At 40.5% G+C, this 26074-nt stretch overlaps 1 protein-coding gene across 2 annotated transcripts; it reads left to right on the top strand.

Moving 5' to 3' along the window:
• Positions 1-661: 661 nt before the first annotated feature.
• Positions 662-24771, top strand: nup210 (nucleoporin 210). Of its 2 annotated transcripts, none has more exons than XM_058052136.2 (40): positions 662-1074; positions 2944-3083; positions 3827-3958; positions 4605-4701; positions 4934-5084; positions 5597-5729; positions 5813-5971; positions 6204-6272; positions 6373-6479; positions 7333-7473; positions 7575-7712; positions 7860-8015; positions 8571-8769; positions 10433-10578; positions 11181-11399; positions 11559-11732; positions 11834-12026; positions 12197-12303; positions 13373-13477; positions 14338-14439; positions 14560-14688; positions 14884-15011; positions 15082-15217; positions 15301-15363; positions 15781-15960; positions 16029-16109; positions 16187-16318; positions 16700-16858; positions 17059-17150; positions 17273-17450; positions 17690-17865; positions 18138-18358; positions 18468-18604; positions 19224-19338; positions 19560-19706; positions 20939-21189; positions 21273-21477; positions 23295-23414; positions 23680-23751; positions 24029-24771. In XM_058052136.2, exons 1-40 carry the CDS (start codon positions 914-916, stop codon positions 24124-24126), a joined length of 5649 nt encoding a protein of 1882 aa, XP_057908119.2. In that variant the 5' UTR covers positions 662-913; the 3' UTR covers positions 24127-24771. The 2 variants fall into 2 exon arrangements, with proteins under 2 accessions (XP_057908119.2, XP_057908118.2); XM_058052135.2 differs by having other exon boundaries at positions 23292-23414.
• Positions 24772-26074: the final 1303 nt, after the last annotated feature.

Here is a 26074-nt window from a genome sequence, read left to right as displayed (position 1 = left end):
TGGATAGATGGATAAACAACTTAACCATCCCAACTTTTAGCTGGAGACCGATATTGTTCAGAATGCGTTTGTACTGCCCCCTAGCGAGAGATAACACTTTTACAACAAGTGTGTCACTTTACAATACTGCATTTCGAGTACCAAAAATTGGGTACGGGTACTGCGGTTTTCTCTCACATTCCAAAAACATGCTAGGTTAATTGGTGACTCCATATTGTCCATAGGTATGAATGTGAGTGTGAATGGTTGTTTGTCTATATGTGCCCTGTGATTGGCTGGCGACCAGTCCAGGGTGTATGCCGCCTCTATGCAAAGTCAGCTGGGATAGGCTCCAGCATAATGAGAATAAGTGGCATAAAAATGGATGGATGGAAAAATCCAGGGGAATCTGGTGGTTTAACATGTATTAGCAGTGTTTGACATATAAACAATTGTTTTTGCAACATTCAATGCATGACCTGTTTAAAAATGAATGAGTCGCATTTAGTGTGTCTTACTTATTTTCAAGTATTGTAAAACAAAAAACTTAGTTTCTTCAGTCAAATTACTCCTTTTGAATAAGAAAAATATTTGACTTTATATCACCTGGCTTAAAAAAAAAAGAAGTGCTTGTCGCTTTAAGAAAACGCGTCATTCTTCCTGTAGTGTGACGTGACCTCACTCCCGGCATGCTCCTATCAAGTCCAATAGTTGCTAATGGCGGGTACTCGGCATGTATTTTGCTAGGTTTACGTGTGTTGTGTTTTTGAGTTTGACAATCGAGTTCAGTATTGGTCTCTTCACTACAGGGACCCCCAGCTCCGCCAGTATTGTAAGAATAGTAATGTTTTAGTGAGACGGAATAAGTTCACAAGTTACGGTTTCTACCCTTTAGTTGCCCTATCAACAAATGTCCTTATTTCACTGAGCGGAAATGGTTACACTTAAAGACTTCGCGTTAGTGTGTTTGACATTAATAAGCGTGTTTCAGACCACTTGGGCTTCCAGGCTAAATATGCCCAAAGTGTTGCTGCCGCTTGCCAGGGGTACAAGAATTAACTTCACACTGGAAACCACCGACGGCTGCTACAAATGGTGAGTAGATGGTAAGCACATGCTCGCAGAGGAAGTGTCATATTACATCCTGCATGCAAGTGCTCTCAATGTGTGTGTGCCTGAAAATAGCATGAAAAACATCTCTTGTCAGCATTACTTTCTTTTTGCCTTTATCTGAACATTTGCAGTATTCCATCTTATCATCTATTTTAGTTTCTTTAGATAATATACAGACATCCCCATAATCAGGAAGTAACCTTCAGTGAGAGAGTCATGGAAGGCTCCAATATCCCTTGGAGATGCATAGGTAGATCCTTGGATAAATCCCAGAGAGGAGAAACATTCATACAGACTACACACATGCACAATCAGGGGTGTTGGTGTCATTATTAAGGCTTGAAGAATTTTTCCTAACCTTGAAAGGTTGAGATTGCATTGCTACAGAGGAAAAACCTGTCAAGCAGCCACCTCCAATTTTACAGGGGGCAAACGGTGCAGCAAAGTCCAAACGCTCCACAGTACAGTAAGCATCTAAAGCCAAAAGCAAACACACTAAAATAAATGCAGAATGAGAAACTTTGCAAGTTCAAAGAGCACAGATGAACTTTGCCTGGCTACTAGGTAGGGTTGGGTGTTTTTTAAATACAGTATTCTCTGATACCAATGCCAAATTGTTACTTCACAAATTTTGCAAGTACTTCAACAGTGCCCCAACTGGTACTTTAAAAATGGAAAAATAGAAAAATTTGTTTTTTTCTTTTATAATTAAATTTAAGACATGCCAGATGAACATAATAGTAATTTTAAATTTCTTCCATAATCAAACTAAAATGATAACCAAGTAATAAGTTCATCAATATGAAAAAAAATGAATAAATTGTCATGAATATCACAGCAAAACCAGCAACTTCACAGAAAATTATCAGCATTTTAGGTAAGTGGAGCCATTTGTATCCCACAACATATTTTTTCATTGGCCCGTGGCACATAATATAATAATTTAACATAAAACCCCCATAAAAATGGTTCATATCTCATTCCGTGTGCTGTGTTGTAATGTTGATGTTCTGAATTCCTACGTTCATGATTGCACCATAAGGAGGAAGTGTTATGTGTTGGTGTGGATAGCGACGGATAAACATGCAAGTTGATACTGTTGGAATTGAGCACTACTGTTGGCATATTAAGGTCTGCAATAAAGTTTAATAGTGTCACTATGCCTGTCACGTTAACAAATTTTGCTGGTCAATAATTGGGCTGTTAATTATCATTTTTTTACAGGCCTAAGTGTCATAATCTTTGCCTATGTTGGGACGTTGCATTACTTACAAGACATTACTTGCACAATATCATCTTCAAACACTTGTTGCAGGTAGCTCAGGCTATATATATTTAGCACCAAAATGAGGTACTGGCCATCAGCATATATTTTCATACGGCTCCCTATTTCTAGCAGTGCCAGTCCCATGCTATGCTAACATTAGCTACATAAATTGGTTGCTGTATAATACTGTCAAATTCCCAGCCACCATACTATTTCCATAATATGGCACATACTGTATAATGAGGCACAGTCGGGAGATCCAGGTTTGAATTTCTGCCATAATAGACCGAGTGATATAGAAAATGGATTTATTAATGGATTTTTTACTTTATTGCTGTGTCTAGGATGCTACTATTGTGGAGAGAACAGTACTGTCGGTTGAACAGACAGTCCAAGACCAGTAGAGAGAAGAGGCAGGATTATTATATTAACATGAAATAACAGGACAGTATAGAAGGAGCTTTGTGTCTCTTGGGAAATTCCCATATAGTCAAGTTCTTCAGTGTATAGTTTTAATCCCAAATGTTTGAAATTAAGGATGACTAAAGATATTTTACCAGTATAATCATGTCATGTTCTTCCAGGACTTCAACACGACCAGAGGTGGCAAGCGTCCAGCCTTTGGATGAAGAGATTGGGCGGGGCTGCTCCAGGAGAGCTGTTCTCCAGGCTCTGTCCACCCAGCCCTCCAGATTGACCAGCATCATTCTGGCTGAAGATGTTGGTAAGTGTCAAAAAGACATCAATCAAGACATCCATCAATCCATGCCTATGTGGTGTAGCTTTTAAATTTATTTTTCCTATCTGGCTGGGTGATGACCTCAAATCATCTGAAAAAAAAATGCAGGAAATACTAATTAATTGCTTTTTGTTGATTTCTTCATCAACTGGGACACATTACTTTCAATGAAATATAATGCATGTAATGTGACGCAATCTATTTCGCCTATAAAGCCATCTGAAAAAAAACTCAAAAAGCGCCAACAAGGCCCCATTTACATAATGTGCTTTGCATGGTTATGACAGTTTTCATACTCACTTAGCATCACTTTGCTCGACATCATCTTTGTGGAACCCAAAATAAATCTCCCTGGGACTGTGGTCCACAAGTATGAATAAATCATACATACACTGGAATTCTACATCCTATACACACATGTAATAAGCTACACATACTGTCACATAAGTTGATGGGCATCACTTCACATGCAATTATATTACTAATGGCCACTTATCACACGGCGTCGATATCAACCCCACTTACCACAATCATAATAATACCATTTATAAATATAATGACTTTCTATTTTAAAAAAAAATAATTACATCCTTTTTCAAAAACATGGTCTCCTGTGTCCAACCAGATCTTACCTAGATACAGTTCAAGTACATTTCTATGTTTATGCTGTTGTCAGCTTTAACCTTCTTGCGTTTGTCCAGTACTTATTGTATCTTCTCCATTCTCAGTGACAGGACAGGTACTGCGCTGTGATGCAATCGTTGACGTCATCAGTGACATCCAGATTGTGTCCACCACCAGGGAGCTCCACCTGGAGGATTCGCCCCTTGCACTTGAAATTCATGCACTGGACTCTGAAGGTGTTGACAAGATAAGGCTCTTCTCATTATTATAGCTGCTGGTGATTGTTAAATACTCCCTTATAATCAAGAGAAGAATAATTAGCAAACCCCAGCTCGTCCTGACCTATATACCGGACGTGTACTATTTACAGTACATGTCTTTGTGTTCATACACATAGTCACTCCTCTATTGTGTATTTGTTCTTCTTAAAAAATGTAAAAGCAATGTCTTATGCCCTCCAGGTAAGGTTTTCTCTCCATCCCTGACCTGATTTTGTTTATTTTTTATCCACTAGTTCCATTAAAGGGAAAGACACTTAACTAAACGAGCTGTGGCTCCAGTTGGATGCTTTCTGTTTAAGACTCCAGGGTATCATGTTTTATGTTTTGCCGACTTTGGCCTTTAGATTAATTATTTGGAGTACATTGTAAAAGGATGTTGAGGAGCCTGCAATCAAATGCCTATTGGTTTTTGTTCTAACTAATTTAGCTGTCAGGAGCTGTCAGGCGAATGTGTTCAGAATCCATTATGTCCAGATGCATATTGATCTGAGAAACAAATAAATGCAGATATCCCCCTTTCCATTCTTAGTTATCTCCTCGTTTAATCCGCTATCTATTGTTTGTGCATTTATTTATTATTTTTTTCCCCTATCTATTACAGGAAACACATTCAGCACTCTTGCAGGTCTGATGTTTGACTGGACTTTAGTAAAGGATGTGGATGTAAATGGATTCTCTGATTCTTACAACTCTTTACGGTAGGTACTTCCTTTACTATTTGCAATGTCTACAATAGGGGTCACCAACCCGTCGATCACAAGCTACTAGTTGGCACTTGGCCGGTTGATCACTTGAATATTAGGGACCAAAAAAAAAGATTATTAAATTTGAATAAATCAGTATTTTATATTGACCTCCTTCCAGTAAAATGCAAAGGACTGCTAAAGTAACATAGCATTCCTTGTGTGTGTGTTTGTATTTGTCCACAAGGGTTCTGAAGTTTTCAGAGTCGACATACACACCTCCTGGATACATATCGGAAATGGAACGTGTTGGCAAACAGGGCAATATCATTTTGGTGTCGGGCCTGAAAACAGGACATGCAAAAGTGAAAGCCAAAATACAAGAACCACTATATCAGGTAAGATAATGTTCCAGCATTCAGAGCAAAAAAAATATTTTAATAAATGTGTGCCAGTCCCCAACAGCCTCCAGGTTTTCCTCGTCTGTTAGAAGACAAGACGATTTTAAATTGTGGCCTCTGTGTGACCGCAAACCTCTAGCGATTTAGAGATCTAAAAATAGTAAGAAGGGTTAAAGTTTCATCCCAAACTGAATTGGAATTTCAGAATTCCATGTCCACTGTATGACAATCATCAAAAGAAAGATAACTTGAATTTAAAAAAAGGTGCCGATACACTTGGCTAAAAAAAAAATATGTGTTATGTTGGGAGTTACAGATTAGTTTGGAATATATTTAATTTAATGCATTCTAGAGTTTTTAATTTAGCACAACATATTTTGTTGCGTAAAATGATACAGAAACATGTATCCATTGATTTTCTCAAGCCATGTCATATAGCAAATTCACTTACACAATGCCATCTCAGTCTGGAAGCTTATACTCTGTTGCTATGACATCCTGTGCTGCAGGATGTGCATCCAGCTGAGGTGAAACTACTAATTTTAGAGAATATCTTGTTGAGCCCTGCTTATGATGTCTACCTGCTGGCCGGAACGTCTATCCGATACCAAGTCCTGAAGATAAGACAGGGCTCGATAACAGGTAAGACTGTTGAATATGGCTCTCAGTATGTACATTTAGCTCTTATACTAACGTGTGCCCTGTTTTTTTTTTCTTTTTCCAAGAGCTCTCGATGCCATGTGATCAGTATGAGCTGCACCTTCAAAACAGTGTGATTGACCCAAGCGGAAACCCAGATATTGCCGTTGCCCGTCTGGATCAAAGAACCTCTACAGTTACTGCACTTCAACAGGGACACATCAATGTGGTGCTCGACCATAAAAGTATCCGTCTGAAATATTCTCGCTTGGCTCAGTTGGAGGCTTAATAATGTGCTAATGGGCTGTACTAGACCATAACCTCTTTTGCTATTAATGTACAGTCTCACTTGTGTCGTTGAACTGTGCCGAGGATGATGTTTGGTTTTCAAGGTGCTAATCTGATTGAAATGATAACAAGGAGAAGTATTGATATTTACAGTGTCTGGTTTTATTTTCCTTACAAGTATCTATTTAGGTCTTCGAATGCAAGGAGTCTTTCGCCTTCCGAACAGCACTCTGTTTGTTGTTGACCCCGGTTACCTCGGTTGGTTGCTTCACTCCCATTTCTCTCTTTACAGGAAAAGTCATTTTTAATAGAATGTTTATGGTGTTGTTTTTAAAAATCTCTGTTCTGTTTTATTTAGGTTTTAAAATTCATCCAGGAGATAGTTGGGTTTTGGAAACGGGCCAAGAGTATGATATCCTGATTGAAGTGTTTGATAAATCTGGAAACAAAATGTACCTCTCTGATGTAAGTAAGACTGGATAAAAAAACGTAATTTTCACTGTACAAGTAGATTATTTACATGTTTTAAAATACGAATAAAATTAATAATAAAATAAAATACTAACAATACCCCGATACCCATTTGTTTAAAAGTGGTTGCTGTGCACAGAGGGATGGGTACCAAAAACAGTACTTTTATAGGTCCAACAAATTTGTCTGTACTGCAGAATACAGATTTAATGTAAAATCAAAACCATGTTTTGTTGTGTCATGGCGCCAATCAAACGGATTAAAAATAAGAATTACAAAAAAACTACCACTTCCACACTGAATGAGAGGAGAGCATGGCTGGCTACGTGCAGTGTGAAGGTAATGTCATGTCTCATTAGTGTAGCTGATGCCTAGTAACCACAATACTACATATAACTTCCATCCATCCATTTTCTGTGCTACTTATCCTCACTAGTGACGCGGGTGCATATAATTTGTTTTTCAAAATCTATGACAAATAGGCCATAGTCAAACATGAAATGGCGATCACAATTTATTTTGTCTTCCTTTCACCTTGAGATTCTCAAGAGCACCAAAATCTCACGAACCAAAGCAGATTTCTGCAAGGAAAACTTTTTAAAAATGTAGCTGCTGCTTCTATACACAGTGATTCAATGACCACAATCGTCCCTTGGTGTTGGGAGTAGTGTAGGTCACAGCAAAGAAGTTTGTACCAGTACCGTATCAGTTCAAATATGAATGATACCCATCCCTATTTGCTCACATATTGCACATTTTGGATTCCAGATGGCATCTTTTCAGCTGTTTTCTGTAATTCAGTGTAGCTTGAAGCACAACTGATTTTCTTTTTTTTTCTTTTTGCCAGAATATCCGTATTGACTCTGTTTTCCCGCTGGAACACTTTGAAATCCTGCACTCTTCCCTCAATGGATCATTTCATCATGTCAAAGCTGTAAAAGAAGGTCTTACCCTTTTTGATGCCACCTTAAGAGCTGTGGTGGATGAAGTGAGTGGGTCACTCAACTGCAGTATCGCAATCATTCTGTCCACTTCCGCCAATTCAGCAAAAGCCTGTGATCATTTTCTATGTCCTATGTTTTGTTTTAGAGAGGTGGGGTCCACCCACTTGTCACCCCGATCCACAATGAACAGGATGTGGAAATTTATAAACCCATAGTTCTTAGTCCCAGTATTCTCACATTTCCATGGCAACCCAAGGTCGGCGCTTATCAGTACACAATTAAGGTACAGTTCATTAGTATGTGTGAGATGCATGCTTCAATGGCCTTTTAACGAGTTGAGAACGGAAGTGTTACCCTTCATCCTGTCCTATGAGTAGTCAATGTCAATGACGGGTACATATTTGACTGTTTTTGTTGATCTTCTGGTTAGGCAACAGGCGGGAGTGGAAATTTCAGCTGGTCTTCCTCCAACACAGCTGTGGCCACAGTGACTGTCAAGGGTGTGATGACCACAGTCAGTGACATCGGTGTTAGTGTTGTTTTTGCTCATGATCTCCGCAATCCGCTCCACTTTGGACAGATGAAGGTATGATGACTAGGCAGAACAGCGTCATTCACAGATATCAAGCTCTCAATTTTGCCACAAAGACTCATTTGCACAAACACAAAAATAAGTAAAATCACATCAATAAAAGAAAACAACATCTGCACAACAGATGATGACACAGATTAGTATTACAGTACATGTTACTTGGCCGTGGTACTGCTTATGTGAAAAAACAAACAAATCATGGCAAATTATTAAGACTTAGAAAGTCTTTATTCTAGTCAAATGTGCCGTGGAGAGTTCCCCCTCATCAACTGGGTAACTTTCTTAATTACAAGGGAGCAGGGTTATATTAATGGAGATATTAAATTGTGTTTCCTTATATTAAAGCAAAACAGACTTTTCACTTTTGGGAGTTCATACCCAATTTTTGCAGTGTACTTGTAGCTTTGTTGTGAGCTGTTTTCGAAATGCACCTTCTACCTATTTCTTTGAATGTGTATTATAGCATTTATTTATAAAATTGTATAATTTCACATATGAAAGCAAGTTAGTGCAAGTAGTCCTTAATATAAAATATATATATTTTTGTAGGTATATGTTGTTGAACCTGTGGCAATGGACTTTGCTCCCTGCCAAGTGGAAGCCCGTGTGGGCCTGACTCTGGAGCTACCCCTCAGGATATTTGGCCTCCTCGAGGAAGAGGGGATGGAGCACGTCATGCTGAGTGACTGTTCCCACTTTGACCTGAAGGTTGATGAGGAGAGCCCTGGCATCTTTCAGCAACTGGAAGGTAAGTCCACAAACACATTGTGTTGTGTAGCGGCTGCTGACCTGTGTAAAGAGTAGCACCTCCTCCTGTCATGTTGCAGGCTCCTCCGCTTACAGGAGGATTGGCTTTATGTGAAGGTCACTAACCAGTAGACGCTCACTCAAGGAGTCATTCATTGATCATTCTGTTTTGTACAGCTTGTCGATGTGAGTTACAACTGGTCACAGTGCCTCACGGATTAAATGCCAGCTGGGACTGAGAGGGCCTATTTAGGTTTTGTTGTTAGAGTTTAAATGTGGGATTTATTTTGTTGTTTTTCGTATTCATTTGCTGCTTCTGATAGTACAACCAGCAATAAAGCAAAAGCAAGAAAATTACAACATTTTCCCAATTCACAGAATTTGGATGGAAAATAAGTGTTGCATCATATTTTTGTTAATTATTGATTTCATTTCTTATTAGTAGAAGAAAAAAAAAATTAATTATACATATAAATGGACGGATTCCACCCCTGGGCATCCGGGTGTGGAGTTTGCATATGTTCTCCCCGTGCATATGTGGGTTTTCTCTGGGGACTCCGGTTTCCTCCCACATTCCAAAAACATGCTAGGCTAATTGGTGACTCCAAATTGTCCATAAGTATGAACGGTTGTTTGTCTATATGTGCCCTGTGATTGGCTGGCGACCAGTCCAGGGTGTAACCCACCTCTCGCCCGAAGACAGCTGGGATAGGCTCCAGCATGCCTGTGACCGTAGTGAGGATAAGCGGTAGAAAATGAATAAATATTAATGGACAGAGTTAGACCTTGTCATGCACAGTTAGCGGGTGCATGTTCTCCTCATGCTTATGTAGGTTTACTCCAGCTTCCTCTCACATTAATTGGTGTGAATGTGCGAGCGAATGATTGTCTATACCAGGGGTCGGCAACCTTTACTATCAAAAGAGCCATTTTACCCCCTCGCTCACTGAAGAAAAATAGAATGGAGCCGCAAAACATAATTTAACAGCAGAATATAGGGGCTGCATAGCGGTCGAGTGGGTAGCGCGCAGACCTCACAGCAAGGACACCCGAGTTCAATCCCACCCTCGGCTATCTCTGTGTGGAGTTTGCATGTTCTCCCTATGCACGCCTTAAGAAATGTGTAGCAACATGCTCACATCCAGAGCAATTTGCTAGTCTCCCAAGATTTTGATTGAGGGAATTTTGGGATATCACAGTAGAGAAAAAGTGGAGTTGATCAAGTACTCTTGCTAGTATACGGCCTCACAGAAAGTCGGATTTTGTTCAAAAGATGCATATTTTCCTCATTTGGGTGTTAAAACAAATATTTGAGCATTGCAAAGGGAGCCACAACAAAGAGGCTGAAGAGCCACATGCGGCTCTGGAGCCGTAGGTTGCTGACCCCTGGTCTATACAGTATCTGTCGGGTAATTGACTGGTGACCAGTGTACCCCTCTTGTGGAGGAATTAACTAACCATCCATCCATTTTCTCTGTCGCTTATCCTCACTAGTGTTGCGGGTATGCTGGAGCCTACCCCAGCAGTCTTTAGGCGAGAGGCAGGGTACACCCTGGACTGGGGAATCAACCATATGAAATTAAAAAATAAAATATTTGTAGCCCTTTTATTTAATTAAAACTGCTACTTTTGTGTCCCCTAATGCTTATTTTTCTGTTATGCAGGTCGACTAGCTCCAGGCCTGGGGCACTGCAGTGGAGTGAGAGCCAAAGCCCTTGCCCCTGGCTACACCACACTCTTGGTCAGCTACATCCATGGCAACGTTCACCTCAATGCCAAGATCACCATTGCAGCCTATGTTCCCCTCACTGTGAGTGTCAAGCATTTATCATTTTAATCACGTTTGCACATATTGAATTTGTTCATCTAACAGGAATCTCGAGTCCCTTGAATGCTACTGTACGCTGACGGGGTCTAGCAATCGCAAACCTCAACTGCAACTATTGTTTTGATTCGGTGTTATTCTTCCCTTAAAGAGGCAATTAGCCTTTGTCCTCTCAGGCAGCAAAGCCTCTTGTGCACGCACCTACACATTCATGCAACAAACAGCCTGCCCTCACAATCAAGACAGAAATGCGATCATCAGCGAATGTTCAAATCCTCCCTTCTTGGATTTCTTCCAGGCTCTATGCATTTTAATTATGCATTATACGCTTGCTAGTCTGATTTATACGTGCACGACTCTCTACCGCATAGGAATGAGACAGAGTTTTTAACAGTTGTTGAGGAATGCAGAATTCAACAGTAGGACATGTTATGATGAGGTGACAAATGTCCCATTGTGGGATGTTCCAATACTCCCGGAGTGCACACGTTTGTTCCTCCTGAATATTACATCCAGGCTACATCATGTGTTTTGATTGTTCACCTGTATTTGCTTTAATTGGTTGTATTCATTATGTCCTTTGGCAGGCGATTGACCCTGTATCTGTGGCTGTAGTGAGTCTTGGTTCCTCCAAAGATATGCTGTTTGAAGGTGGGCCTCGGCCCTGGGTTCTCGAGCCCTCCAAATTCTTCTGCACCATGGAAGCAGAGGATGAAGAAAGTGTGAGCCTTACTCTGACCAGCCCATCATCCCATAATTACAACCAGCACTGGGTCAGAACAACCTGCAGGGTCCTGGGAGAGCAGGTGAGATCTTTATACTCCTTAAATAATGTAATACTGGGTAGTGTGCATAATTTAGCCAAATTCAGCCATTCATTATGCTTTAAATTTTTTGAAAGACACTGTGGTGTCCCTTTGTCATGAGCTTTGTATTTATCATAATCTGTTATCATAATTGTACAGCTGCTGGACGTGAGGGTGGGGAACAAAGCCAGTGTGACCAACCCTTATCCCGCTGTGGAGCTGACATCTGTAAAGTTTATTTGCACTACCCCGTCCCGACTCACTCTGGTCCCAGTGTACGCCGTTCCACCACTGGACCTGCCTTGCCCTTTACTGCAGCAGAACAAACAAGTGGTACGCATGTGGTTTCCTCTTCAGTATTGTAATGATGTTGTTTTTGTAAAATGGTGTCATATTTATAATAATGGCGTCATTATATATGTGTTGCTTTGAAGGTACCCGTTTCAAATCACCGTAACACCGTTTTGGACCTTGCAGCTTTTGATCAACAAGGACGGAAGTTTGACAATTTTAGCTCACTGAACATGGTGTGGGAATCAACTAAAGTGTCCCTGGCCAGTATTGAGCCCATTTTTCCCATGACTCTTCAACTTTTTGAGGATGAAAACAAACAAAAGAAACTGCATGGTAAAACTTATTTTAAATTATAAGCAACTTGTTGTAAGCTTCAATTTCTCATTAGAATCTTTTTTTTTCCTCGGAGTGTATCCTTTTCATTTCTGTCCATTTCAGTGATGTCATATTGCATATTGATTGCTTTTTGTGTAGCAATTATTATTCTTTGTCATCTGTGGCAGGACGACAGACTGTTGTTGTGCATCATCAGTCAGGGATTTCTGCCGTCACAGTGACAGCACTGGATTACCAGCTTTCACATATCAAAGCGGCGAAGGTTCACAGTCGAGTAAGTGTCCTAAATTATATTTTGTCTGATCAGTTTGGTCCCAGCTGTGGCAGTGGCCTGCTGGCGCATGCAAGGGGGTGAATGGCGTTAACTCTTTGTGGTACATATCCACAGTAGAACGGTAGCAAGTACCCAAAGTGTGATTTCTTGATTATAAGTAATATCCTTTATAATGCCTTGAGCCACAGTCTTCAGATAGATGAGGAAAGGCACAAGTTAAATGTTGTGAAGGGCTATGTGGCTGCCATGCGACACTGTGACAAAAGACATGCTATAAACCTTGCAATCCTACCTCCGCTCAAATGTTCCCATCTTTCATTAGCTTTGATGAGACGTGAGGCGCTTCTTTTCATCAGTGTTTAACATCTGCCACAGTCCAAACAAGCTATAGGAGTTCTACACTTGATCAAACTTACTTAAGATTTGTCAGATTAAATCCTGGTGGCTGCATATAACTTTAATACGAGATATTAGCATTCACTTCACTTGTCCAATTCACTACTTCCTGAAGCTACTCTCGGAGCATCATGGGAACTGTCATTCTTTTAAGCCATAAATTAGACACATCACTGTTTAAGGCACAAGGTTCAAAGCATGAGAAAAAAGTAGAGGCAGAAATCCTGGTAATTACAATCAAAGAAAATTTGCACAAATTCCACATGTCGCATTTTTGAGTGTTAATGCTAAATAACCCGCCATGGGGCCATAACCAACACTTTAATAAAGATGAGAAACGCGATTGCATTTGATTTTACCAGGATGTTTGGGACATTTGCAACAGTTGGCATTTATAATTATTTTTGCGTCATTTTCTGCATATAAAACTGTATTATTTTCTCTAAAATGCAACTATGCCTAAAAATAAGCCTGAGTTTCTGTGTGACTTTGCAAGGATGCTACACTGTGCCTCTGTGTGGCGTGGCTTGCCGTGATCCATGTGTGTTAATTACACTAAAATATTTGATGTAATTAATTAAAGAAATTAGTTACCACCATTAATGCACTATTTTTGACAGCCCTACTTTATATATGAATATTTATATGTATTCATTCTGTTTCTTCTGAGTAGCAAGACCCTTTGACGCCCGTCTCAGCAACATTGGAGCTCATGTTAGTAGATGATGTGAATGTTTTCCCGGACACCTTGATCATATACAACCACCCAGATGTGCGGGTAAGGGATGACCATGATGTCAATAGGTTTTATTCCACTGCTACATGAATGTCTGTTTTGAATAATCATCATTCTCAACAACAACTTCTTTGGAACTCTGGCTTCCTCCCACAGTCCCAAATCATGCACGTAAGGTTATTTGGAGGTTCTAAATTGATAGGTGTGAATTTGACTTGTTTGTTTAAATGGGCCCTGTTATTGACTGGTGACCAGTGGAGGGATTATCCATTCTCTCACTCAAAGTCAGTTGGGATAGCTTACTCATGACCCTGAAATGGAAAAGTGGTAAGAAAAAAAACCCCCAAACAGATTGACGATAATGTTTGACCCTGCTCACTCTTCTCAGTGGGCACCTCTTGTGCTTTAATCCTCGATAATAAAAGAGACCTGTTAATCAGGTGTTGGGATTAACAGCCAATTAAGGATTTTGGTTTACACATGGGGTCAGTGACTTGTAGAGCATGCACAAATATGCAGATGAACTTGAATTGTTAAACATTTGGTTTCATTTGACGCCCCATTAGCATCCATTCCAGCGAATGCTCGTCCTCCTGGGGTCCACCATTGAAAAGACAAATTACATCAGATCACACTGCCATAACAGTTTGAACGGAAATGGGAAAATTAAATCCGACCTGCCAAAGTTATATACACAATGTATCACAATATGTTCGGAAAGGTATGTTTTTTGTGGGGGGTTCTTTTCGGGTGACCTATTAAAGCACAAATGATTATGTAATTGATTTGGAGACTTCAGTTGTTTACCAGAGAGAATCACTTATTTCTTGATGAATTATAGTCCCATGACAATTGACCGACGATGCAATGCTTTAAATTGTGTCTTTTTTGTTTTTTTGCAGGCTAAATTGGCCTTGAGAGAGGGGTCTGGTCACTTTTTTATGAATACCAGTGCTAAAGGGATTGCAGATGTGGAATTCCACGAGGCCCAAAGAACAGCCCAGGTAAGGGGTAATATCTGGAATAAAATTTAAGTAATGAATGAGAGGTGAAAATAAATCAGTGATCCAGAGTGCTTCTGCTGCCAATTATAATCTCTCTGCTGGATTTCTTCATGTCCCCAGATTGCTCCGGTTCACCCAGGGGTGGTGCAAGTGATGGTTCATGACCTCTGTTTGGCATTCTCATCACCAGTCAAAGCCTCAGTGCATGTTTCTGACATACTAGAAGTGAATGTGAGAGTGGTCGACAAGGTCAGTTTCCAGTCTGATAATCCTTCATTGCAGTTCCTGCTGTATTATCAGAAACCCTCATTCCATACGTGCCTCAGTGATATTTGAGCACTTAATATGTTTGTACTGGTCCTTAACGTAGCTTTGGCTTGCCCTTCCTGTGAACCGATTTTTTTTTTTTCCCCAAATGTCTGGCCTCATTTGTCTCATTTACAGGTGGAGATTGGTAAATCAGTACGTTGTTACGTCAGAGTGTTGGATGATAACAAGAGGCCCTTCCCAGCCAGCTATTTCCAATTCATGAATTTGAAAGTCAAGGCAGCCTCTTCAATAGTTTCACTAATGTAAGTGAAAATGTGATATGTTGTTGTGGAGAATATGTAAAGCTTCCTGTATTATTGTCTCTCTTTATAGACCAGTGGCAGAGTCCACAGAACACGACACTGCGGTTTTCCTAGTAAAAGGTGTTTCCATTGGCCAGACCAGTTTGTCTGCTGTCATAGTGGATAAAACTGAGCGAAAAATATCATCTGCTCCTCAACAAATTGAGGTATTGTGAATGTTACTATTGTCTTTATTGTGACTGACAACAAGTGCCATCACACAAACTGCAAAGTATCTTTTTCTTAATAGGTATTTCCACCATTCAAGCTCATTCCCAGGAAAATGACACTACTGATTGGAGCAATGATGCAGGTGTGTGTGCTACTGTTGCTTGTGCTGGCAGCGGCCAGCCTCACTTTAACGTGCCAGAAGAGTTCATCTGGTCCGCAGTCAATCTTCCAAAAGGGACCTTTTGCCAGAGTCTATCTGGAAGACAGCGCTGGCCTCCTTGCTGTCCTTTCGAGGGCCTCTTTAACTGAATTGCTGCTGTCATTAAAAAGCACTGCCATCTAATCAGGAAGCCATCTAATTACCTAACATTACATTGGGTAATATGCGCAAGTTATGTACCACTTCAGAAAGTTCATATTATGAGTTTTGTTGGCAGTTATGTCGCAGTAAACTTAACTATGAGAACTGTTCTTAAATAATGGTACTACATTCCAAAATATCTGTTGAGGGAGTCTATTGTTTTCATTTTCCTGTCTGTCAAACTACCTTTGCTTGTAGATTACGTCAGAGGGTGGCCCTCAGCCTCAGTCCAATATTCTGTTTTCCATCTCCGATGAGGATATTGCCTCTGTAAACGGCATCGGTCATGTCAGGGGTGTGACCATCGGTAATGTCACTGTGACAGGACTGGTTCAAGCTGTTGATGCCGAAACTGGAAAACTAGTTGTTGTGTCTAAGGTAAATGGAATGATGGGGTGATGCAGGTGAGTTTGTTGGTCACTTTAAGTAATAATGCGTGTCCTCAGGATCAAGTAGACGTTGAGGTAGTGCGTCTGACAGCCATTCGAATCAGGGCTCCCATCACGCGACTCAAGACAGGAGCGCAGGTACACAACTTGTACATCAAATAGCCTGTTTACGCCGAAACATGTGTTTTGTAATGGTTTCTTATCTCCTTCTACAGATGCCTGTATATGTGATGGGTTTAACCAATAGTCAAACACCTTTTACTTTTGGTAATGCTGTGCCAGGCCTCACCTTCCACTGGTACACCAACAAGAGGGACATCCTAGATGTCCAGACAAGACACGCTGAGGTATGTTACTCTCTAACACTGTTTCTAACACTGAAGCATTGCTTTTCTTGGCTATCATTTATCAGATTAGCTTCCAACTTTGAGTATTTAATTAAATCCAACTTAAATCACAGTAACATGAGAAGATACATTATTTGCAGCACTTGTGACCTTTATGACTAATTAATATTGATTAAATCCACCAAACTGGTAAATATAAAGACATGACAACAACTTTCATTACATACTACTTATACACTTGAGTTCTTAATTGTTGAAAAAAAAAAATACTTGGCAGAGTGCAAACAATAGGTGTTTTTTTTCCATTGACTTGATGCTCTAAAAAGAACAGTTTCCTTGTCGTTCCTGCTTCACCATTGCTGTTGTCTTCCAAACCCTCAGGCTAATGTGGAGCTCAGCTCCAAGCACAACTTCGGCATGAGTGTGACCGGAAGAACAAGAGGCCGGACAGGGCTCAAGGTGGTCCTCAAAGTCGTGGACCCAGTCATTGGTCAAATTGCTGGTAATCTTCCAGAGCTCAAAGATGAGATTCAAATCCAGGTACAACTCTTAAAAAAACATTACCTAATATTCTGTGTGCTGTGCTTGAATGAAACACCCCCCACTTTCCCCAAGTTGTTAGCTTTGTGAGTGATAAGATGATAAAAGATGATTGCACCCAATGTCACAATGTATCGGAGTGTGACATCACTTCAAAAGCTCTCTAGGTTTGCTAATAATAGTGCGCTCCTTTGATTAAGGTCTATGACAAGCTGCACATGGTTAATCCCAAAATTGAGTCCGGAGAGATACTGATTGCTCCAAACTCGATACTCAAACTCGAAACTAACAGGTGAGTTCCACATCCCTTTCCTGTCAGGTTTCATTTGGAAAAGCATCACAGTGATTTTGTCCTAGAAATAATGCCCCCCTTTGGAGTCGTGTGTAATTTGAATTGTGTTGATGATGTCTTAGGGATGGAATGGGGGCACTCTCTTATCGGATGCTGGATTGCACAGACCGCCAGCTTGTTATCGCACAAGTTGACGATAAGGGCTTCCTCTTCTCTGGCTCGGTCACTGGCATTTCATCGCTGTTGGTCACCTCACAAGAGTCCTTTGGTGTCAATCAAACTCTCACCATTGCAGTAAAGGTCAGTTCGAGAGGCTTCCTGTCTGGCTTTTTTTTCCTCCTGTTGTTCATCAAATGACCTATCAATCTGCTTATTAGGTTTAATATATATCTTACGTATTAAGTTTCATACATGTCTTGCCTCTGACCTCACATACAGCCAATATTCATTCACAGTCACAATTACTTGCTACATCTCCTACTATGTGTTGACGTGACATTATCCCTGAGTACAATGCAACCTTTATTTTCCTCTGTCAGGTGGTGCCTGTGTCCTATGTGCGCTTTAGCACCAGTCCAATGTTGCACACATACACCAGAGAAAGCCTGAAAGCCCTCCCCTTGGGCATAGTCCTCACCTTCATTGTTCATTTTCACGCCAGCACTGGAGAGGCCCTCCACAGCTCCAATAGCCATCTCACCTTCTCCACTAACAGGTCAGTTCAGTCACCACTCTACCTCCACGTCTTATCAAACCTTCAGTGGTTTTTACTGATGTGTGAGGTGCCAAAGCTACTGAAACACAGTTGAGTTTAATGTCAAGAACATCATTTTGTGTGTAATATATATCTGTAATATTGTCATTTTTATCAACCTTTAGGTTTTAACATTTGCTCAATGAAACACTGGTCTGTCATTCATAGTATTGGTTATGCCTTTTTAAAATGTTCACATTTCAAAGTTCTGCTTGCTATAAATTGTTTGTCAGGGATGATCTGGTGCAGGTGTGGTCCGGGCCTGGTAACCACACCTTGACTGTCAGGACGGTCAACGTGGGCCTCACGCTGCTGGCAGTGTTTGACAGTGAAAACAGTGCAGTGGCAGACTATATTCCGCTTCTTGTGGAGCATGCCATCGATCCGACAGAGGCCCAGAAACTAGTAGTGGGAGATGTCATTTGCTTCGGTGCACACCTGGCCAGTCAAGAAGGTAAGAAGTATGGACTCATGTCAAATCAGTCAATTTATGAGTGATGCTGTAAGGTCTTACGCATTTCCATCAGTTTTAGTTCATCACCTTGCATGAATCTCCTGTTCAGGTGGCCACGGTACTTGGAGCTCCTCAGCTGATGGTGTGCTCCAGGTGGACCCCAAAACTGGTGCAGCTGTAGCCAGAGACTATGGGACAGCTACTGTGTACTACGAGATACCCGGTGTTTTAAAAACATACAGAGAGGTATACTGTTTGGATAGACGTGCATCGCTGCAAGGATTCACTGATGCTTAGTGATAAATGAGCTTTATTAGTTTACTCCTGGCAGCCATACTTTTGATGAATGAGTCGCAAAAAACTGATTGTGTTCTAATTATGTAAATTGAAGTCCCGGTTGCTTTTTGACTGTCAACACCTGTCCCTTCCCGAGAGATTTTGATTGCTTCTGCTTCCCGTTTACCCGCATCAATCCTGAGCAATATACCACAATGAGATCAGAAGTAGAACAGGAGTGTAGTCACCCCCTGCCGGGCATAGACTGATTGAGTTGAATGTGTGTGTGTGTGCATGACACATGAGCATCTTTGGGATGCTCACACATGAAGTAGGGAGAAGATGAATTGGTTAGATTTGTGCATTAGCATACCTCCATCTCCTTAGCTGAATACAAGCTGTACATTTATACGGATATCTCCTTTGTAGATGTGAAAATGGAATATTGCTGATATCTATATGCTCGAGGACATTAATCCGTCTGTAAAGTTAAGATTTAATGAAATTGTATCACAGACTATAGCAAAGCTTTAAATTAGATGAGTTCCAGCATACATCTTAAACTATAATTTCTTTGTCTTTTGTTAAGGTTGTGGTAGAGGCAGCTACAAAGACTGCAGCAATGGCACAGGCTTCACCTGTCAGAGTTGGAAAGGAAAATAAAGTCCTGCTTACCACCAGAGAGCAAGGAAATAACCTCATTGGTAAAGTTTCTCTTCTAAAATATTTATTAAAAGTTTCCATCCTCTTACTATAAATTCTAGTAAGTATAAGAAACAACCACAATATTTTCACTTTTTCACTACCTGGAAAGTTCTGAAGAGAAAATTTTTGATAGACGAGTATTGCATGCAGTGCCTTTTTTACCTCTACATTATCTAATTTAGTCTTGATTACTTCTGCTGTTTTGTGTTGTACCCTGCAGGAACCTGCTCCTCTATCCAGACAGAAGCTATTGCACAACTCCAGCCAGAAACTTCTGTCACCTGCCACCTCAGTTTTACAAGCGATGCCGTTGATTTTCCTGCCAGCAGCGTCTTTAAATCATACACAAGCTTTGACCCCATTATTGGTATGTCTTTCCCGGATTCACATTCATACGGGGAGAATATTATGCACCACAGTAGATCATATTTAGCAGGGCTGTCAAAAGTACAGCCTTTTTATTTTATTATTATTGGCCGCAGCACATTCTAAAAATATAATTTAACAAAAACAAAACTGTAAAATAATGAGAAATTTTGCAGAATAAGAATAAAGGGTTGTAACATAATGACACACAATTCAAACTAAAGTTGTAATTTTTGGAAATTTAAGTTAGGAAAAATGGTTCATACTATTTATTGTCACCTATATCACAAAGCTAAGATGCAGTTTTTCTCGAAATATATGTAACTTCTTAATATGAGTGGATAGTGTGCAGGACACGCAGCAAGGCGGCCTGGGTTTGATTCCCCCCTCGGCCATCTCTGTGTGGAGTTTGCATGTTCCCTCCATGCATGGGTACTCCTACTTCTCCGGGTACTCCGGTTTCCTCCCACATTCCAAAAACTTTCACAAAACTGGTGACTCCACAATAGTGTGAATGGTTGTTTGTCTATATGTGCCCTGTGATTGGCTGGCGACCAGTCCAGGGTGTATCCCGCCTCTCGCCCGAAGACAGCTGGGATAGGCTCCAGCATGCCCACGACCCTCATGGGGATAAGCGGTAGAAAATGAATGTTGTTTACAAAATATCAAAGTGGCCCTTGCGTCTTTTTCCTGATGTATAGAATCATATTGTGTTAATAGTGTTTGAGTCTATGTTTGTGTAGAACAAGGAATGTCCTGAACAAAACTTAGGCCTAGTTGCCATGTGTATGCTTCAGGTAAATACTAGTTACAGGCCACAATCAATATATGTGTTGCCAAAAGGAGTGTATTTAACAGAGGCCATAAAAGGTGACAGCTTGATGTATTGAACTGCAGAGACTCCCTGATGCCTGAAAGCTTGTCTAATTGTGTTTGGGACTTCACTCTAGTCACTGGCTTATCTCTGAGGGAATCCACAACATGTTCAAGGCTGCAACCTCTCCGCTAATTCCAACTGAGGTCTTAACAGGAGCATGTGACTGTGCAAATGACCTTTCACCTACAAATTTAGAGATTAGAGCAGAGTGGGAGTTGACTCTTACTTGCTAATGTATCGGGTAGAAATCGGGATTATAGTGCTTAGCTTTTGATTGTCACGTTATTTTGGAAAACTGACAAGTTGTTTCCCTTCCTCATGCTCCACTTTCTGTTTATCTTTTGTCTTTGCCATAGGCTTCTACACGTGTTCCATGACCTTGCAGCCAATGGCGGACCAGCTGACCAGAGTTCTCAGCATGTCAATGACCAACCTGCTGGTGAAGGCTGGCCTGGAGGGCAGTGCCTTCTCTGGGGAACAGGTCAGCGCCAGACTCCCGATAGAGCCCGGTCTCTACTCGGACCTGACTGAGCTGCTGCTCTCAAACCTGCATTCATCAGCGGAGCTCACAGTTTTTGGTCCAGCTGCTGCACTAGCAGACGTGGAGGTCAGAGACAAATTTTCCTTCTTATGTTTAAAAAGGGAAAGAGTAAGGCAGTGTGTGTGTGTTTTTTTTTGTGGGTGTTTTAGGTGGTGTCCAGTTCTCCCGTTATTAGCATTCAAGAGAGTGAGGTGCACAGCGGCTTCACTAGTTTTTCAAAGTACACCATCAGTGCTGTGGATCTCCAAGCAGCTGGCTCTGCCTCCATTTCTATCAGTAGCGCCTCCCTGGGTCAGAGTCTCATCATCCCGGTCACTTTGATACATGTGACTGATCCAGTTGCTAACATACAAGGTCAGTTGTCCTCTCTGCCAAGTCGCAATTTGATGCCTCCTAAAATATTGAGAGTGGTGGTTCCCAAACTTTTCACAGTACCATACCCGTTCAGACATTTGACCTGAAGCCATGTACCTCCTACCGTTACACACTTAAACACAAACCACAATAAGCACACAATAAAGCATGTTTGTTGATATATGTAATTATTATATGAATATATAGTAAATCATTATATGAATATATGATTTTTTTAGGAAACAAAAGTTTGTTTATGGTTGGCTGAAGGGAAATGATTGAAAATATTAATCATAAAAACAAGGCAATAAATGTTACACAAGTATCATTTTGAAAACAATGGCAGATGAAGTACAGAAATAAATAAGGAAATTAAAAACACAATAAGAGGCTTTTTGTTGAGCAAAATGGACATAAGAGCATGAGATTATGCACCAAATAAATATGCACACTAGCACTCAGCACACACAGCACATTATTATTAAAGCTGACGTCTATGCATTTACACACAGCATTAACATTTGTGAACAAGGACAAAGTGAAAAGGAAGAAGAGAAAATGCATGTCTCTCTGTGGAGCACCAGAGAAAGTCATACACATTAGGCTCAATCTGCGTCACACAGAACACAACTATGGTACATCTAGGTACCACCAGACAAAGTGGCCGCAATGGCCAAAAAAGACACATTATGTGTGAAGCATGAAGAACATGAACATGCAAAACTGTGGGCTTCCTAACATAGTCAGAACATCCAAGAAACAAAATGACTAAATTGGTCACAGCACCATGTACCACGACCATTTCTCATTTAGCACACAATATAGCTTCCATCTTCAAGATCTTAGGGGCCTGTTCTCTCGTTTGGACTTAAGCATATCTCTGTTATTCATATTCTGAATATGTACATATAGATTAGTATGTGCCAAACTTCAGGTGCAGTATCATGTTTCACCCTCCTGGGGTGCTGGACTTGGAAACGTCGGGAGCACTTGGGAGTGTGATCAATCACAGCAGAGTGGGCTTATCGGAAGTCCATGGAAACGCTGCAGGATGAGGTGCAGAATCTGGAAGATCTAGAAAGCTTTCTGTTCAGGATACTGTTTATATGAGTCCATAACTCAATACAAAGGGCCGAAAATTATTATAATGGGGTCATCTTTAAGTTGAGGGAAGAATGAGCGCAAGGCTATGTAGCTGGTATCTCCGCTCTATGCGCCTTTTCCCCGATGCACATGGGAGAATAGTCCCTTTAATGCACAACATTATCATCAAACATACGTATTTGGTCATATAATACACATTCCTTTATTCTGCACTGTGCAGGGCTGTTGACGTGAGATGTTCAAGCACATTAACTAACTCTGTTAAACGCTAATGTAATCAGTCTGTTTTAAATTTGTACTCATGTACCCCCCCCCCCCTCCATTACCTCAATTTGTTCTGATTCCAATGTGACCCACATAAGGAAAATCTGTGGTACATTGTACACGCCGCTTCGTAGTGACAGGCTGCTATTGTAAAGCTTTTTGCGGCAGCAAGCATCATCATGACAGTCGTCATGTCGGGAGGATTTTACAAAACAAGTCACAGCAACAAGCACGAGGCTGTCATTAAACATTAAAGACCACAGGTATTGTTCCATTTTCCATTTGTGTGGCTAGTTTTACCAAAACAATCCTCTCTCTCCATTCAAATTTCATTGCTGTATTGACACACTTTTTCTTCTCTTTGCTGTAATTAATAAATGATACGGTGTTGTACATATTCCCAGCTTTTGGCCCAGGCTGTTTTCTCATCCTGTGCTCTCTCCCAGCAGCTGCTGCAACACTTGTTAACATGGAGGGGGGCCTCCCGCTACCCGACTTTAAGAACTGTTACCAGATGATGCTGTTCACCCTGTTCGCCCTGCTTGCCGGAACAGCTATCGTTATCATCGGTAGGGTGCCGGTGCCTAATGTGTTCCTTGTCATGTTCATTGTATCCTACCAGGATATAGCGCTTTTACAGTTAATTTGGATTGATTGCTCTGGTCATCAATGTAATTTTATTACATACACATGTTTCCCAGAGGAGGATGTCCGATGGGATCCATTGTGGTTGTCTTCACCCACACCATTTTAGTGAACGGTTTCCGGCTTTGCACGTGATGCTGTTTTGATTGTCTGAAGCTTTTCAATGATGTCATGTATTGTCTCCTGCAGTTCTCCACACAGTGTTCTCTCCCAAGCAACAAACATACCCCTCTTCTTTCATCCAGAGGACGCCTATCACTGGTACGACACAGTCCCTGAGGTGCCTCCTGTCAGAAAAATAATGTGTGAAAGACATTTGAATGAATACAAATTTGTCCAAAATGTCAGTCAGCTTCTTCCCTCGCATCAATCACTGAGGATTGCTTTTCAGTGCCACTTTTACAGACTCCAATTAAACAGAACATCTGACTCTTACTCACAAGTAGTCTGAGAAAAGTGTTCGGTTTATATAACACCAACTGTTTTCTCACATTCTATATTCATGACCTTTGATTTTTCTTTTACTCTCACACCCCAGATTCTCCAGCAAAGAACTCCTTCAACCACTCCATACCTACAGCGGATCCAAACAGCAGCCCCCGGTTACGTCTCTATTCTCTGGACTACATGTCCTGACGAAACCCTCATCGGGGTCCCTCCGCTCCCACCACATCACTCAATGTGCCTCATCCACCTCAGGATGAATGCTGTAGGGTGTGACTGCAAATACTTTTGTTAAGACCACTCCATTGTTAAGTGAATATGTTTTGTCGCTTGTCTTATAATAACCGTGTTGCTTGTTTGTGAAGCTTTTATTACATATCACTGTCCATCCACACACAACGGGAACCACGTTCTTTTGTGAAAATAATTACAAGAGCAAATATTATTTTGTTGTAGCTTAAACAGGTACTGTAAAACTGTCCACTGAATACAGTCCCACATGTGACGCATCCTCGAAATGTGCATCGGTTATTTTAAAAATGTGGGAGTTGCCTTTTTAGAGGTTTGAGCCACGTTACTTGCAGCTTTGTTTCATTCAATAATGTGAAATGTGTGAAGTGTTCTTCAATACAAAAGCATCTAATGTGACAGCCTTTTTTTTGGTCAGTGTGGAAAATGCCAACTGTGAATTGATGGCTTAAATTTCTGTAAGCGGAATACTGTATGCATCAATATGATGGCTAAACGGCTTCAAACAATGCTTTTTTTTGGGGGGGCTTGCATTGTGTGCTTGTGTAAATATGCTCCTGCTTGGCAAATAAATGGGATTGATTTAAATTCAGCTGATCACGTTCTACCAGACATCAAATAGAAATCTGATCCTACATGCACATTTCACAATTTTGAATCTACCCATCTCTTTTTATTATAAAAATTTAAAAAGCAACAATAAAGTCAAAATATCATGAACAATTTGCAACTTTACAGGATCAACAATCCAGTTAAAAATTACATTTTAGCAGCAGAAAGTTGAAATATTGAAGTAAATATTGTGGAAATTTTTATTTTCTACAATGTCATTTAACATTATGAAAATAAAGCAGTAATTATGCAAATTTACACAAGGAAAGTTAAAAATAAAGCCAAAATATTGGAGACAAAAGCCAGAATTTTGATGAGAAAATAGTTGCAATGCAGAGTTAAAATATTGAAAGACACAAAACATATATGAAGTTGTGATTTTTGGAAAATGAGGTTATAAGTACACTCATGAAGTTTAATTATAAAGAAAGTTGGAATACTTAAAATAAGTAAGAAAGATGGTACTGGTGATATAAATATCACCTAGCTGAGATATACAAGAGGGCTGCAGCTGAGAATTATTTTAATTGATTAATCTGATGATTATTTTATCGATTAATCTGATTAAGAAATTTAATTTCTTTAATTCATATTGTGTTATCGTCATATGTAAACATGAACGAATGCTTTTACGTCTTTAGGGTCATATAGTTCTATTATCTTTGGTGTATGTGTGCTTATAGTAAACCCTTACCGTCATTACCGCCTCCTGATGGTTTTAACACAAGGGGAAGTGGTGTTAAGGTGGCTAAATTCTATCTACCGCCAGTTGACTTGACTCCAGTGTAGATAAACAAGAGGGATTAGGGTGAGCTCCTTTGTCTCTGTCACCCTGCAGGGTTGGTAAAGGCCTGAAACCCATTGATCAAATATCTCCCATCAGTCTATGACGCCGCTCTGGACCGCCGTTGTGGGTCCCAGCCACTTAGCTCATTTGTATGCCCACGGTATACTGCTACACGTCAGCAAGTGCCACACAATCTTGAGTTGGTGTTTATACCGCATGCCATATGTGATTTATTTGACTAGTTTTTAATTTTTGTTTATTGTCAATTGGTCTTCAGGCCACTGATTCTAAAAGGTGGATGTTTCCACACAAATTTGTTCCACACCAGATATGTTGTTTTGCATTATTTGCCTCTTATTTCTCAGGGGAAGTATGAAGCAGAAAGAGCCTCCACTCATGCATGGGAAGGCCGTTTATGTGGAAGTTCAGCCATGTAGCGCTTGTACAGTCGGAGAGACCCAGGGGGATTTGGAAAGTGTTGGCTGAATAAAC

This window comes from Doryrhamphus excisus, linkage group LG15 (genome assembly GCF_037039965.1).
Source record: "Doryrhamphus excisus strain RoL-2023G ecotype Guam linkage group LG15, RoL_Dexc_Guam_v1.1, whole genome shotgun sequence".
Classification (NCBI taxonomy): Eukaryota; Metazoa; Chordata; class Actinopteri; order Syngnathiformes; family Syngnathidae; genus Doryrhamphus; species Doryrhamphus excisus.
Note: the sequence above shows the minus strand (reverse complement) of the source record. Positions and strands in the feature narration are given on the sequence as shown.